Genomic DNA, 14,755 nt, shown 5'->3' on the forward strand with positions numbered 1-14,755 from the left:
TAAGAATTAAAGTACAATCACCACCGTAGAGATGAGAAGTTTAGTTTCTTATGGCCATGGCAATAAAAGAAATAAATAAAGAGAACATAAATTACAACCCAATTAAAGATGAAAGAATCTTTTTCCTCCTTAGATGACTTCTTCTTACTTGACTTCTAATGGCTATCTTTCTCTCTAAGTAACTCTTAAATCTAACCTAACAATGAGAATTACTAGCTATAATTCTGGACTTATACAATTGAACACACACACTAAATCCTTTACAAAAGGGGTATTTATAGTCTTCCTAAGAATAACGTGGCCCATCAGAAAAGCGGATTTTTTGCAAGGCCTGTCCTGCTAACTTGTGCAGTCTCTAGACTATGCCGCATACAGCATGGAGGAGGTCGCATGGTCTTTCTAACTTGGTAGATTTTCTTGTAATTTTGTCATTTTGCATATTGTGTCCTTCGCGAGAAGTGTTGCATGCTCCATGTGACATCTCATTTTAGCGGCTATTTGATAATCGCCGAAATATGACATTTTTGTTTTTTTTTTTTTTTTTGTCTAAATACGTAACTTTCTCAAAAATCTGCTAAATCACTCAAAAACACATTTGCGATAAATCGGAAAAATGACTACTTCGCATTCGCCAATTTGGTAATTTACGCCAATTTGAATTTCAATGATTTTATCATCACCTCAGCCAAACACAACCGTGCAAAATGATAATTTGCGCCAATTTGGTAAACGCGAATGACTGGGATCGTCTACATATTCAAAACACCTAAGGTAACATAATATTTCTGTTTATATTTTGACCATCCAATTAGAATCCACACGAATATTAAAGGACCCCTGAATTGTCCGGATTCTGATCAGACGGTCCTGATCTAAACAAACATATTATGTTACCTCAGAGGATATGAACTCATCGTGATAGTCTATCACGATCTCATAAAAGCAAAAAGAAAAGGGTTACAAAATAGCACCACACAACACAAGCTCTGAAATTGACACATTCTAGTGTTAGTACAAAACCTCCAAGATGCGCTACAAAATATGAACCACTAGGCCAGATGATAATTCTACCAAATAACTAACTAGATAATTATTACTTTTATTAGGCAATAGGGATTGAAACTCATCTTCTAATGATGGTTCATTTGTCCAAAATTACAATTATTATGATGGTGCACCAAGATAGATGCAAGGCGCAATATGTCGCTGAACACTCCACCAGCAGTTACCTCTGCTCCTGCACCAGGTCCACGCACTATAAGCGGCTGGTCCTTGTACCGGGAGGTGGTAAATGCAATTATGTTATCGGATCCCGATAGTTGAGCAAATGGGTGGTCACGCTTGTAGCGCTTCAGCTCAACCAGCCCTTTTTGGTTCACTGCATCCACCACTCCAACGTACCGCAAGACCTTTCAACAATAATAAAAGAAAAAAGTGAAAAAGGAGGTTAATTCATGTGTTAAAGTCACTAATCTCATACAGGAATTTGTGTGTGTGTGTTGGGGGGGTTGGGGGGGGGGGGGGGGGGGGGGACTACCAGCTTGTACAACTTTTTAGTTTCTAGTGATCGTAAATGACAACCAAGAAATAGCGCATCAAAATCAACAAATTGGTGCAACCCAAAAAACTGATTGGTCAGCTATAAGTGATTAACAGTTTAATTTCATCAGCATTTGATTAGTGATCAAATGATTCTCAAATTGATACATGGTACAACTAAATGAGAAAGGATGCATTTATAATTTTAGTTTTCGACTTTCAGCAAATTTCACAGACGGTTATCACAGCTGTCAAATAAAGTTGATTCGTCAGCACATCCCTTTGCTTTTGTGAATACCAAATAGTATTGCTGGCAATTTTTTTTTAATAAACATTTCTATTTGAACCTTTTCTGTTTACTTTGGGGATTTTATATGCACTGGCTTAAGAGAGGGCATTTCAAAAATGTAGGGGGATGGAAGAGAGAGAGAGAGACCTCTCCAGAATCACTGGCATTGTTTCGTTCCTGGGCTAGCTCAGCATCAAAAGATGGGAGCTTCTGCATGAACTCATCAGCTGTCGAACATACCTGAATTTTTTACAAAACATTCTTAGGTATATTTTCATGACAACAAGAGGTACAAAGCATGCTACCAGTAAAATTATACTGGTTTCTGTTTTCAACTCCTATTGTGCACGCAATTTTCATCTATCAGTAGCTTTTATTTAAGATGCATTTTATTTTCTTCTGAGGTTTCTTGTGGAATCCTAGAATTTAGACAATACTGATACTTTTTCACTGTTTATGACATTTTTGGGCCAAATCTATCGCTAATTAATCCTCAAGCTCAAGGGTACTTCCATTGTAGCATTCACTGCAAAATTATAGTTTATAATTTTAAATTGACTGTTAGATTATTAAAGTATCAAACCACTAATCTTGGCCTCCTAATCTCTATGCACTTTAAAAGAGTTTTACAAGAAAAATTCAGCTTTTTTGCCACAAAATTTCCAATACAATATATTGTTACAAGGACAGTAATTTTCTTTCATGCTTTTAATTTTGTTGTAACAATATTTTTAAGAATTTGCAAAAAATAATACTTTCTAAAAGTGCATTTAAATATTCATTTCTTTTGATAAAACATGATTTTTCATTTTTATATAGTTTATAGATTTATTCATTTTGCAGTTATTTGGAAGTGTAAACAAGACAAGACAAGACATGCTAATAAAATAATACCCACAAAATCTTATTCAAATATTTGAAATAAAATTTTATAAAGTTAAAAAGTCAAACTACATGATAATTATAATAAAAAACAATATTTGATCATTTGCCAATGTTACACATAAAATTTCTTTTCAATATCTCTAACTTTATAACTTCATAGAATAAGGGAAAAAAATCTGCAACATAATCTAGCTTTACTGATGCAATGTAAGGCACACCTCTAGTTTGATAATTTAAGTTTAAAGAGTTATTATGCAATTAAATAACAAAGGCCAAACACAAATGAACAAAAAAGAAGAAGATTATATATATAAAGGTAGTCCTTACACTTAATGGCTCTGGCACAAGGCTCTGGACTGGAATATCAGAAAGCTCAAGCTTCAATCCAGATTCTCTCGCTAGAATAATGACCTGTATAATAAACGAGTACTCTCAGTTTGTTAAAAGGACAAACCAACAATTGCATTTATTTCTTACTCAGTTTCCGGTTCAAGTAATTGGCATAAGCAGCCTATGTTCAAGCTTCCACACCTTATAGAGTATAGACACCATTTTTTTAAGGTCAGCTAGCGACTATAGACACCATTATTTACCAGCTTTACCTTGCCAACTGGTTAAACAATTATACAAAATCATGCACAGAAGTGGGCAGAGAGAGATAGAGAGAGAGAAGTGGAGCACCTTTCTGGCAACATCAGTACCAGAAAGATCATCCCTTGGGTCAGGCTCTGTATAACCGGCTTCTTTTGCCTCAGCCACGACTTCACTAAATGCTCTTGTTCCCTCAAAATTGTTGAATATGTAACTCAATGTTCCGCTGGAGATAAAAAAAAAAAAATTCCATATGAAATGGATAGAATTTAACTACAAATTACTAAATTAGTCTGCTTGGTCGAAGGGCAGAGCCAATCAGATAACCCAGTATCAATCCAAATTATCCATGTACTATTTTTTTGTACTCTTTGGTATTGTTTGTGTTTAATTGGGTTTTATATATGCATTGGTTTTACTCAGCTGTTTCAAATTTAGACTAAACATATTGTGTATCTCGGTATAGACAATGACCTGAAGATGCCTTCAATGCGCAATATTTTGTCTCCAGTTTCTAACAAACCGCGCAATGTGCTGATGATAGGGAGCCCTGCACCAACAGTTGCTTCATAGAAATAGTGTGTGTATGACCTCCTCTGTAGTGCCCTTAGTTTCAGATACTGTAATTCAGATAAAAAAATAATTATTGTCCAATCGGGAGAAATGGAACAGGAGCAGTAACAGAAACTGACATTTTCAAGGCTCAGCCAAAATTAAACTCTCACCACCACCGTATGACCGTACCATCAACTGAAGTGACAAGTGACGTGCCAAAATTCATGGTAATTTTCATGACAAATTTATGGTCAGAGGGTTTAATCACAATGGTGCTGCATCTAGGGGTACCAAAATTTTATTCGGCTTTCAAAAATACAACTGAACCGACCTATTCTCTACCAAATCCTAGCAAGGTCAGTCCGACATAAACTTATTAATCGGAGACCGAACCATTTAATCTGAACTCTCTCAGTTCGGTTTAAAACCAATTATACCAGACCCGATGAACACCCCTAGGTCTGCATCGGATCTCCTGTTGTTTCTGTAATGCATTACTTGTATAAAATCATGCTTCTATGACAGAAGTAATATAGAAAGTTACATACCCGATCAAGTGGCCCAGAGTTGGCTTTCTTGTTAGGAGTGATGACGTGAATTCCCTGCCTTAGCCACTCATAGTACCGGTTTGCAACTTCAGTATCTGCAGTGCAATCTACCACTACCTTGTTTGGGAAGAAGTGATTTTCCTGCAAGTGCTGTGCAAATCGATCTAGGTCGGCTTTTTCTGGGTTTTCCTTAATCATCTCTCTCCACTTTGTCAGGTCTATTCCCCTATAAAGTACAACAGAAATAATTATAACCTCAAACTGTTACACAATTACCTGGGAACTCAAAAAAGATATTATTATGTTCCTATAAATAGTTTAAAAACAAGATGATCACTACAAAATACGAAACTACAGGAACAAAAACCATTTTGTTTATCACTCTCCTATCATTTTCTTGAAAGTTGACTGGAATAGTATTTTTTGACCTTCTTCTGCATCTATGTATATTAACAAAGAGAGGGAGGGGTGGGGGGGGGGGGGGGGGGGGGGTGTTGGAAATGACCCACCCACAAATAAAATGATAAATTCTGTACTATACACTAAAATACATAATTTTATTTACATCTTTTGTTTTGGAAAGATGCATGAGCTACTCTCCTCAAGTGAAAAGAACAATAGTTAGGAAATCTTTAATAGGGTCTTGTAGGGTGCAAATAAGATTTTCTTTCAAAGAAAAAATTTATGCAAAAGCCTTACGATTCACTCAAAATCATTTTACTTGAGCCAGTAACTCCCATCACACGCAAATCTATGTTGAGTTCTTCCTTGAGCACCGCTGCCTATACATAAGAAACTATTTGAGCTGGCATGAATTGACATTATTAAAAAGTCTGAATGCAATAGTCAAAACAGGTAATGCACATTACTATAGATTTTTCAAGAAAAAATAATTTCATGGAAGGGTATTGCATGCAGAAAGCAATAATCTGATTACCTGTTTTGCCTTAAAACATTCTTACACGTATGTATATCAGCTTGCATATGATGTACCTTATGCATATCTTCCACTTCTTTTATTGGTTTTTTACAGAATATAACATGCAGCTTTTGTAAGTAATGGAAGTTAGGTAACAATTTCATATAAAATAGTATGCTTTCTTTGCCGGCGAGCAGTACCCCATCAACTTTTTATATAGAAAAGAACTAAAATGTTAAGGGAGATAAGTTAGGTTTCACCTACATTATTTAAGAATACATGAGGTATTTCCATTCACGAGTACATGGGAAATTCAACCAAAGGGCAACCCTACCAATTTTTCGCTTACCACATTGTACATGATATAATATACTTCACTATGTTATACAATTTTGTTTTTATTTATTATACACTGCTGTCCTTGTATGTAATAATACCATTTTGCATAGAATGTATCATCTTTCCAAACCCCAAGAAATGTTAGGCATGTGTTTTGTAAGCAATCAAATTTTCAAATGTTGTATTCTATACAAATCCATAACCAATATAAAACAGATATTTATTTAACCTGATCTCGAAGCTGATCGAGAAGGGTCGCACCAATTAGACCTGGGCCGATGACACCTACTGCTAGCATGGTTCTAGAGAGGTAGAACCGCGAATGAGCAGCTCTGAGAGCTCTTATGCAATCCTCTTGCTTCAAGACCACTGTTATGTTGTACTCACTGCACCCCTGAGCTATTGCTCTTACATTTATGTTTGCCTGACATTTTGTGCAATAAACTATAAATACACCAGAAATAAACAACAAAAGTTTATGCATGCAGCATAGAGTGTCAACTATCATGTATACCGTGAAAATGACAAATCTTGTCAATAGAACAAACTATAAAGCTAGTGCCCCTTCTGCAATAATTTCATAAGCTGCAAGTAGTATGCTTTATTCTCCACTTTAAGGGATGTCCAAATTATTTTTCCCCCTAATGATCGTCTCCGGCAAAAAGTTATGAGAAACTTTTGAGGGGCATTTGATATATGAGGAGGGATCCAATTACACCATTTTTTGGTGACACCAAATTACACTCTCCATTTTCAAAGTTTTCAAATTCCAAACAGTCGATCCAAACTGTGCAACATAATGGATAAGTTAAAATGTGCTTGCAGATCAAATTTTACATTTTTTGAAATTTTTTTACTATTTATTAAGTATTTAACAAAATCGCTATTGAATTTTTGTACCCATCTTAATAGATAGTAAAAAAATTCAGAAAAATGTAAAATTTGATCTTCAAGCACATTTTAACATATCCATCAAGTTGAACGGTTTGGATCAACTGTTTGGACTTTGTGAACATAGGGTGTAATCCGGTGTCACCAAAAAAGGGTGTAATTGGATCCCGTCTCTTGATATATTTATAATATCATAAGCAGGGACGGAGTTAAGACTTTCAAACTATGGTGGTCAATCATATAAAATTTTCCTACTGCATATGGGGGTCAATTTTATAGGACTCGTAGCATTTTACTTAAACTATATAGAAAATCATGCACAAGTACAAAAAATTTGAAAATGAATGGTCATGGATCACAAGGGTGTGTGAACTTGTCTAGGAATTTGTGGTAAGGCAAGAATTCATATCATAGTCTTAATAAGAACTGAACCTTAGCTAATGCATCAAAAAGTGTCGCACTAACTCCAGGAGTACTGGCCATCCTTTGACCAACTGCAGCTAAAATGCAACAATTATTGATAACCTCTACCTACACACCACACATATACAGAGTTAGTAAAGCAAATTACAAAATGTAGCAATATTAAATAAGTCGCAAGACTCTGGTAACCCTTGACCAATAAATACTGAAGCGGCTGAGAACTGTTTACTATACCCCTTGACCAACAAAGAACTACAAAAGGATGTATTAAAATATAATCATCTGGTACAGGTGGTGGACCAAATATATTTGATAGCTAAGTAAGATTTTACCCGAGAAAGCCTCCCAGCCTCTAAGGCTTGGCGAAATCTAGACTGCAGAATAGTTGAGACAGCCCCTACCTCCTTCTCTGGTACAGCAAAGCATACTGAGTGCTCACTACTTGCCTAATCAAGATCGTATATAAATTATGGTGTGTTAGTTGTTGTTGGCTAACTCTTCTATACATCAACAGAGTTTATTTAATTTTGTTGCTAACCACCAAACTAAAATTAAATTCCTTGGTGCAAGTCGGATCTGTCTAAAAAGAGAATAATATGGCTTGTGGTTACAGACCTAAAATATTCATGAAGAACATGAATAAATTGGGGCACACTTGAGGTCTGGTTACCTGGGAGATCATGATGACATTAGCACCAACTTCTTTCACGGCACTAAAAATGGCACTTGCTGTACCAGGAACTCCTGCCATACCAGTCCTACATTATTTGATTATTAATAAACTTAGAAAAAAAAAACCATTAAAGTTTACCATAGAATTAAAAAATGAATATCGTAGTTTAACAGATTTTCAAGTGCAAAATTTAGAAAGAGAATAAACACAGGATACATAAAAATCAGAACTAAATAAAGGTTCCAATAAAATAAAATTCAAACAAAAACATTAAAAGAAGAACAGTTGTTTTGAGGTGATAACACGGTACAAAAAACCCTCGCTTGCTACAAGTCTTGCAAGAAATATAACACCATTATTTGATCGTAAGTTCATAACTTAAAAAAAAAAATGTTGAATAAGAAAAATCAATCTGTAGAACTACTGACTTTACATTCTTACCAGAGGCGGAGGCAGGATTTTAATTTATAGGGGTTAATATGCACATAAAGATTTCTAGTAAATATAAATATGGCAATTTTAATTAATGGGGGTCAATATGCATATAAGGATTTTAATCTATGGGGGTCAAATTTAGCATAAATATAGTAAATTTATCTTTAATATTATAATTTGTAGTACAAGTTTAAAGGGTTTATTAGATAAAATTGTACTATACATTTATAATGTTAAAGATAAAATTAACAAACGAAATTATTATAGTTGATTAACAAAATTTTACTATTAATATTATAATCTATGGGGGTCAATTGATCCCCATTTAGCAAACGTAAATTCGACCCTGATTCTTACCCTTCAACATTAACAAGTGCAAGGTTATCAATAGTTGCGAATGCTTTGACCGTCTTATTGATGATATTATCTGCCATCTCATAGTCTGTTGTGTCATCAATGGGCTGTTCACAAATCACCGTTCCAGGAGCTGAGAGATTGAATATGTTCCGAATCACGATCGGGATATTAAGCCTCATTACTGGAATGATTGTTCTTGGGTGCAAAACATTCGCCCCGAAGTATGACTGAAAGAGAGAATATTTTCAAAATTCGACATGTTTGCAAAACTAAAGTGGTACCTGTTCGTCTATACTGAGTCTGTACAAGTATACAAGCAGCAAGATCTTTTATTTTTACCAGCCGAGTATAAAAGGTTGTGAAATTACCATTTCCCAGGCTTCCTGGTATGATAATGTTGGCAAAATCACTGCTTCGCAAACTGAAAATAAATAGAAAAGTATAAGCCAATGGAAAACATAATCTGATAAAGATGCACCTACACAGCATTTAGTGATTTCCATAGCATATGCGGAATTTTGGACTTAAAAGCCAGTATAGAGCAGATAATATCCCTGGTGAATGTGTATTTCAGAGGGCTAAATGGTACAAAAAGAAGTTCCATCCAGGTTTATGCATGATATTTGATATCTTGTAGGGGCATCTGTGAAACTATTTAGCATCTAAAAACATCTTATCCAGCATGTAATCTTTGAACATGTATGTAGGCACAGGGGGCAGATTAACTCTAATGGTATGAGGGTCAATTGACCCCCATTTTTTTTTTTTAAATTTTTACTAATTTATGTAGTACTTCTCATTTTTTTTTAAATATAAAAAATTTAAGTTTGAACCGCAAACTTTAAATAAAATTTTCTCATTATGACCCCCCATAATTCTGAAAATAAGAGATAAATCAGAACTGTAGTATACAATCTGCATATTTGTATCACTGCCCCCCATCAAAACATTTTCCCCCTCGACCCTGCGTAGGCATCCCCAGCACACCATGTAAAGTATATGCATAACACCACAGAGAGAAAGAGAGAGAGAGAGACCTTTTCTAGGGTCAGCACTATAAACACCATCCACATCAGTCCAAATGGTAACCTGGCGAGCATGGACCAGAGCACCAAGTATAGCAGCTGAGAAGTCACTCCCATCTCTTTTCAAGGTGGTTGGTACATCATCAACCGTGCTTGCTATGAAACCAGTAGCTATTATAGTACCCGCAGGGTTGTGTGAAGAGAACCACTCTTTGAGCTTCTTTTCCGATTTAGGGTAATCCGGATCAACTTGGTCTGACCCTGTCGGGTTTACTATTAGTACATCCCTGGTGTCCATCCAGCTGCATGGCTGTCCCAACTGCATAACAAATTGAAAGTGCTAAGAACAGGAATACCGGTCTGGTTGGCATCTGTATAATAGTAATGGAAAATATTGCAACAAATGAATGTAGATATCGGCACCATTTCCAACCGATTCCATTTACAGCCAGAAAAATAGAGGATTGATGAGGGTGTTTTACATTCAGTTAATTAAACAACAGATTAGAATGGGGCAAACCAATGTTTTTTTTGCAATCGAGAAATCACAAGGAATGGATTTATACATAGCCGTTCAGTTGATTGATTGCTCAATTGCAGTTGGTAATTCCCTTTTCTTTTTCATTTAACACATGTTAGCTTGAAACTAAAATTGTTCTTTTACCTTATTAATTGCATAAGACAGCATCTGTGCAGACCATAACTCACCATGGCCGACAACAAAGTCTGAAAAAGATTCTGTCGCGTGACCAGCTACAGATATAATGGCACCAAATCAACACCAGACAGTGGATAATAAAACAAACAAGCACAGTAATATCAGTTGTACTCTTGTACCAGACCAGCTGGTATATCATACAATTATTTTCCCCTTAACTCTGTATGCAAACGAACATTTGTTCCATATAAAATTCTATCAGTTTCCAGAAACTGACCAGTGCAGAATCTACATATTGTATCTAACTAGATAAATGCACCAATGAATATATCCCATTTTACTGAGTGTTATCCTTACCTTACTTGTATCTTTTCTTGTTCTGAGGTTCCTTAACTGATACAGAACCAAAGCTGCTGATGGCCAAAAGGACCAGGACAGTTTTACTTTTTTTCTTTAAGGGTTTTTGCTCATAAAGATGAAGAGATAGCCTCACGAAAAGAAAAAAATAATAACAAATTAGAGAGGCTTGAGGGTACCAGTGTAGCAGATTCAGCCAAAATTATAAACCGTGTGACATAGGTACAGGGACGGAAGGAGACATGGAGAAAGGGGTGCTAAGCACCCCCTATAAATTGAAATTTTCATTTTAACCCTTTAATAATTTTAATTTTTACAAAAAATAATACTGTTAGCCCCACTCATAAAATAAAATTACAAGATACTCTCCATTTTCTATTTTTGCCCCTGCATAGGTAAGAAAATGTACCTATATAAATGGCACAGAGCATAGTTCTGAGGTTGCTAACATCTGCATGCAACCGCGCTAAAAACCGTGCTAGATCCTCCCCTTCAAGAAGCTGCTTGGCTGCACTCATGTGTTTGTCAAAAACCTCATCAAGTGCACTCGTATACAAATCATCCCTGGACTTGGCCTTGCACACCAAATTGTACAACATGTCAGTCACCTTAGACATGGCTGAGACGATTATCAGCTTCCTCTCGGATGGATCATGTAATACAATGCTCGCAACATTCTGGATCCGTTCTGATGAACCCATACAAGTCCCACCAAACTTGTGCACTGACCACATGTCGCCTTTCGGTAGGTTCGGTTTTGCCATTTCCTGTTCCAGTGAGACATCTGCAAAAAAGATCACATAAGATAGTCGTAAATAAGGAGAGAGAGAATTATTCCTTTTGTTCTTTTCTTCTCCATATAACACTGAATGCTTTTATTGTAATTGCAAATAACAAGAAGCATATATCTTATTGGCAGCCACCATGCTAGCTCTTAAGATGCTTATAACACATTTTTGTTATAGATAAATTTGCATCTCATACTACTGATATACTCCCAATTAAACTGAAATTTGTTGGTATTCATCTTCCAAATTTGTATGATCTCCTACAATATTTGGTTCAGTAAAATATGTAGAAGTTAGAAATAATTCAGTCATCTTTTGCTAAACCCTACTTTTGTTTTAGTTGCTTAGTGAAATATGCAGCGATGCAAGATATGTTGGATATTGAAAAGAAAAGCTGATAAATATTTGGTGATATGTTAAAAACAATGTAACAACAACCCAATATATGTTGGATATTGAAAAGAAAAACGGATAAATGTTTGGTGATATATTAAAAACAATGCAACAATAATAAGAACAGGGATATCAAATTTTTATGGAAAATTGAGAAGGCCACAGGTACAGTAAAATTTTCAGTGCCATACCTGTAACTGAAGCAAGTGTTTTGACAAGACCTCCTTTTGTCTGAACTTTTAGGACACCATTTGTCCTGAATTAATACCAACGACAAACATAAAAAGGTAAATTAAAAAAACAAAATGCCAAGGTCAAGCTGATGTGTACCTACCAGTAGGTATCAGAAAAATATAGAATCGATTAAAATGACTTCAACTTGATAGTTTATTAGTGATCGAAACAGAATAGTCAATGAAGATCCATAATCTGCTAACCCCATCCAAATCCAAAGGAATGGATACGCATATAGGTCATCAAAAATGAACCAAAAAATGTGCTTATCATTTTGTTTTGAAAAAATAAAAATCATATGACTTATTTAATTAAATTGATGTTTTATGTATTGATTATGGTCCAAAATGGTGTATTGCTTATGCATGCAGGTATTAATTTTCATAACTTGGTAATAAGATCATATAGTCCAATCCAAAATCCATGCAGAAAATTGGTATTTATTCACATTTGGATCCTTGTATACTTTCCCTTAAGTTTTAGTCCATAATAATAATAACAATAATGAATAAAATAAAAATAAAAATGTTATATGATACAAAATAAATACAAAAGAATAAAAAGGATCAAATTTGGATCGACCAGGTCAGCAACAGGTACATAATAAACAAGAGCTGTACTGTAAATTGTAATACATCACAGTTTCATAATGGCTTTCAGAGAAAAATCAGGTACCTAAAATGGTTAATTAAAGGCCAACAATGAGCTCTTCCATTCTGCAAGCATTGCAAATTTGCTAGTCTACACAAAACATCAGAATGTGTTAATAAAAAAAATATACTCGAACAAAAACAGTATAAATATACTCGAACAGATGAAAAGGCCCATTTTGCATCCACGTAAAATTCTTTTTTTTTTTATACTCTTGGGCCAATACGACAAAAAAAAAGCACAAATCAAACGCCTTGGGAAGAACAACGGTCTCAGCAACGAAACTCGAAATCGAGGGAAATCTCAAGTACAATATCACCTGAAAAGCAAAAAAAAAAAAAAAAAAAAGAGTAAGGGAAGTAACAGCCGTGCAAACCTGGGGTGAGTTCTCAAGTGGCGGTGTACTGCTGGATTCGTTGGCAAGGAATTAGAGAGAGCGAAGCTCTTCATCTCAGTAGGCAATGAGTGAGAGCGAGAGAGACAGAATTATGTCTCGATACAAAGGGGAGAGAGACGGAATGAATGAGACTCGCAAATCACCAAAAGCAAATGGATACGGGGGCTTAAACCCGTGAACGCCAGGATTCGTTTGCAGGGTTGGGTTTGATCTGAGCGGTCCGTTAAATTTCCATTCGATTATAAACCGTGCGATTCGATGGGCCTGATGGATGGATCCGCGGGCTCCCAAGTGGCCATGTCCCAAATAAAAAAATAAAAAAGGAGGTTTTCACTGTCAGCGCATTGATGGCAGAACCCTAGGACGAAAGATTCCACTTTTTCTATGCCACTTTTTAAATTGTTGATCAGAATACCACTTTCTCTATGCCACTTTTTAAATTGTTAATCAGAATAATGTCTGCTTGCCTACGGGCTACAGGTCATTTGCACAAAAAAAAATTTGCCCACAAAACAGATAAAAATAATGTCTGCTGGGGTCGTCCTAAAACGGAACCAGATCTCCTGCTCCTTGGGGTGCAGAAAATTTCTACTTCCAGAGTCACTGCGGAGTGGGCCCGGTTACTGTTAAAGAATTTAGAGTTAAAGTGATTTTGGATTTAGGGTTATATGGGAACTCACTCTGCAGTGACTCTGGGGGCAGGAATTTCCTGCCCCCAAGGGGGCAGACGATTCGGTTCCTCCTAAAACCTATGAGGTAACTCAAATTTTGAGTTTAAATCTGAATCGTTTTGATTAGAATTTGGATCAATCTGGTTTGGTGCGAGGTGAAATGCACGATTTTTTTTAATATTCAGACAAAAATGGATCAAACGGTCAGGATCTACATTCAAACTTTTGACTTACAGGTTGCATGAATTCCTATTCTATGATCTATGCTATGAAATAAAAATAAATAAGCATAAACAAGAATAAACAAGGTAGAGAGAACATTAAAAATAGCAATTTCTTTATTCATATATTTCTCATGTGTGTATAATATAATATTACAAAGTCTCTATTTATAGGCTACAAATTGTAAATGAAAAACCTTCTAAATAATTGGAGAAATGAATTCCAATAGTAGTGGGAAAATAAATTGAAGATTAATATTGAGAGTTACAAAATGAATGGACCATCCACTATTATATTCATAACAATCTAAAATATGATCAAAATATTTAAAATATGTAAATCAATAGACTAGTTTAACTTGAGGGTTATCTACAAATTTTGGTGATTCTGCATACACGTGGTCTAAATTAATTTAAAACATGAACAGACTCACACAAATGTACTGAAATTGTATTTTAATTTATTCTGTGCATTATATTCTACGTATATGTTTGATTTTGTAAGAACTAAGAACTAATTTATGGATAACTAAAGCACACATTAGAGTTTACCGATATTTTTTGGTGATTTTACGATCGCATGTGTGTCCTGAATTGATTAAAAATATAAACAAACTTATAGTGTTGTAAATGTATTGTTGCGAAATTTTTAGAAAAAAAAAATTCTATATATAGTTTTAATTTTACACGAATAAGTTTATGGATGTGTAAAGGACATGAATTAGAGCCCACCTGTGAGTTTTGGTATTTTACCATCATACGTGCAGCCTAAATAGAATATAAAAAATGAACAAACTAAAAAAATGCACTGTAAAATACTAAAATGCATTATAGCATGGAAATAAATCTGTTGTTATTTCTTGGAATAACAGAAACCGGTTATTCTCATTTTAACGGTTCAGATTTTTTCATACAC

At 35.1% G+C, this 14,755-nt stretch overlaps 1 protein-coding gene across 1 annotated transcript; it reads right to left on the bottom strand.

Moving 5' to 3' along the window:
• Nucleotides 1–961: 961 nt before the first annotated feature.
• LOC144566289 (bifunctional aspartokinase/homoserine dehydrogenase 1, chloroplastic-like) lies at nucleotides 962–13,362 on the bottom strand. Its single transcript, XM_078316283.1, has 19 exons — nucleotides 12,927–13,362; nucleotides 12,575–12,640; nucleotides 11,857–11,921; nucleotides 10,894–11,268; nucleotides 10,134–10,222; nucleotides 9,482–9,788; nucleotides 8,813–8,865; nucleotides 8,445–8,671; nucleotides 7,650–7,737; nucleotides 7,312–7,425; nucleotides 6,989–7,087; nucleotides 5,895–6,089; nucleotides 5,107–5,189; nucleotides 4,408–4,633; nucleotides 3,779–3,924; nucleotides 3,395–3,530; nucleotides 3,041–3,124; nucleotides 1,976–2,068; nucleotides 962–1,409 (listed from the first exon to the last, which is right to left on the bottom strand). Exons 1-19 carry the CDS (start codon nucleotides 12,998–13,000, stop codon nucleotides 1,131–1,133), a joined length of 2,799 nt encoding a protein of 932 aa, XP_078172409.1. The 5' UTR covers nucleotides 13,001–13,362; the 3' UTR covers nucleotides 962–1,130.
• Between the last annotated feature and the right edge of the window lie 1,393 nt (nucleotides 13,363–14,755).

The sequence above is a fragment of the Carex rostrata genome, chromosome 15 (genome assembly GCF_964058835.1).
Source record: "Carex rostrata chromosome 15, lpCarRost1.2, whole genome shotgun sequence".
In the NCBI taxonomy this organism is placed as follows: domain Eukaryota; kingdom Viridiplantae; phylum Streptophyta; class Magnoliopsida; order Poales; family Cyperaceae; genus Carex; species Carex rostrata.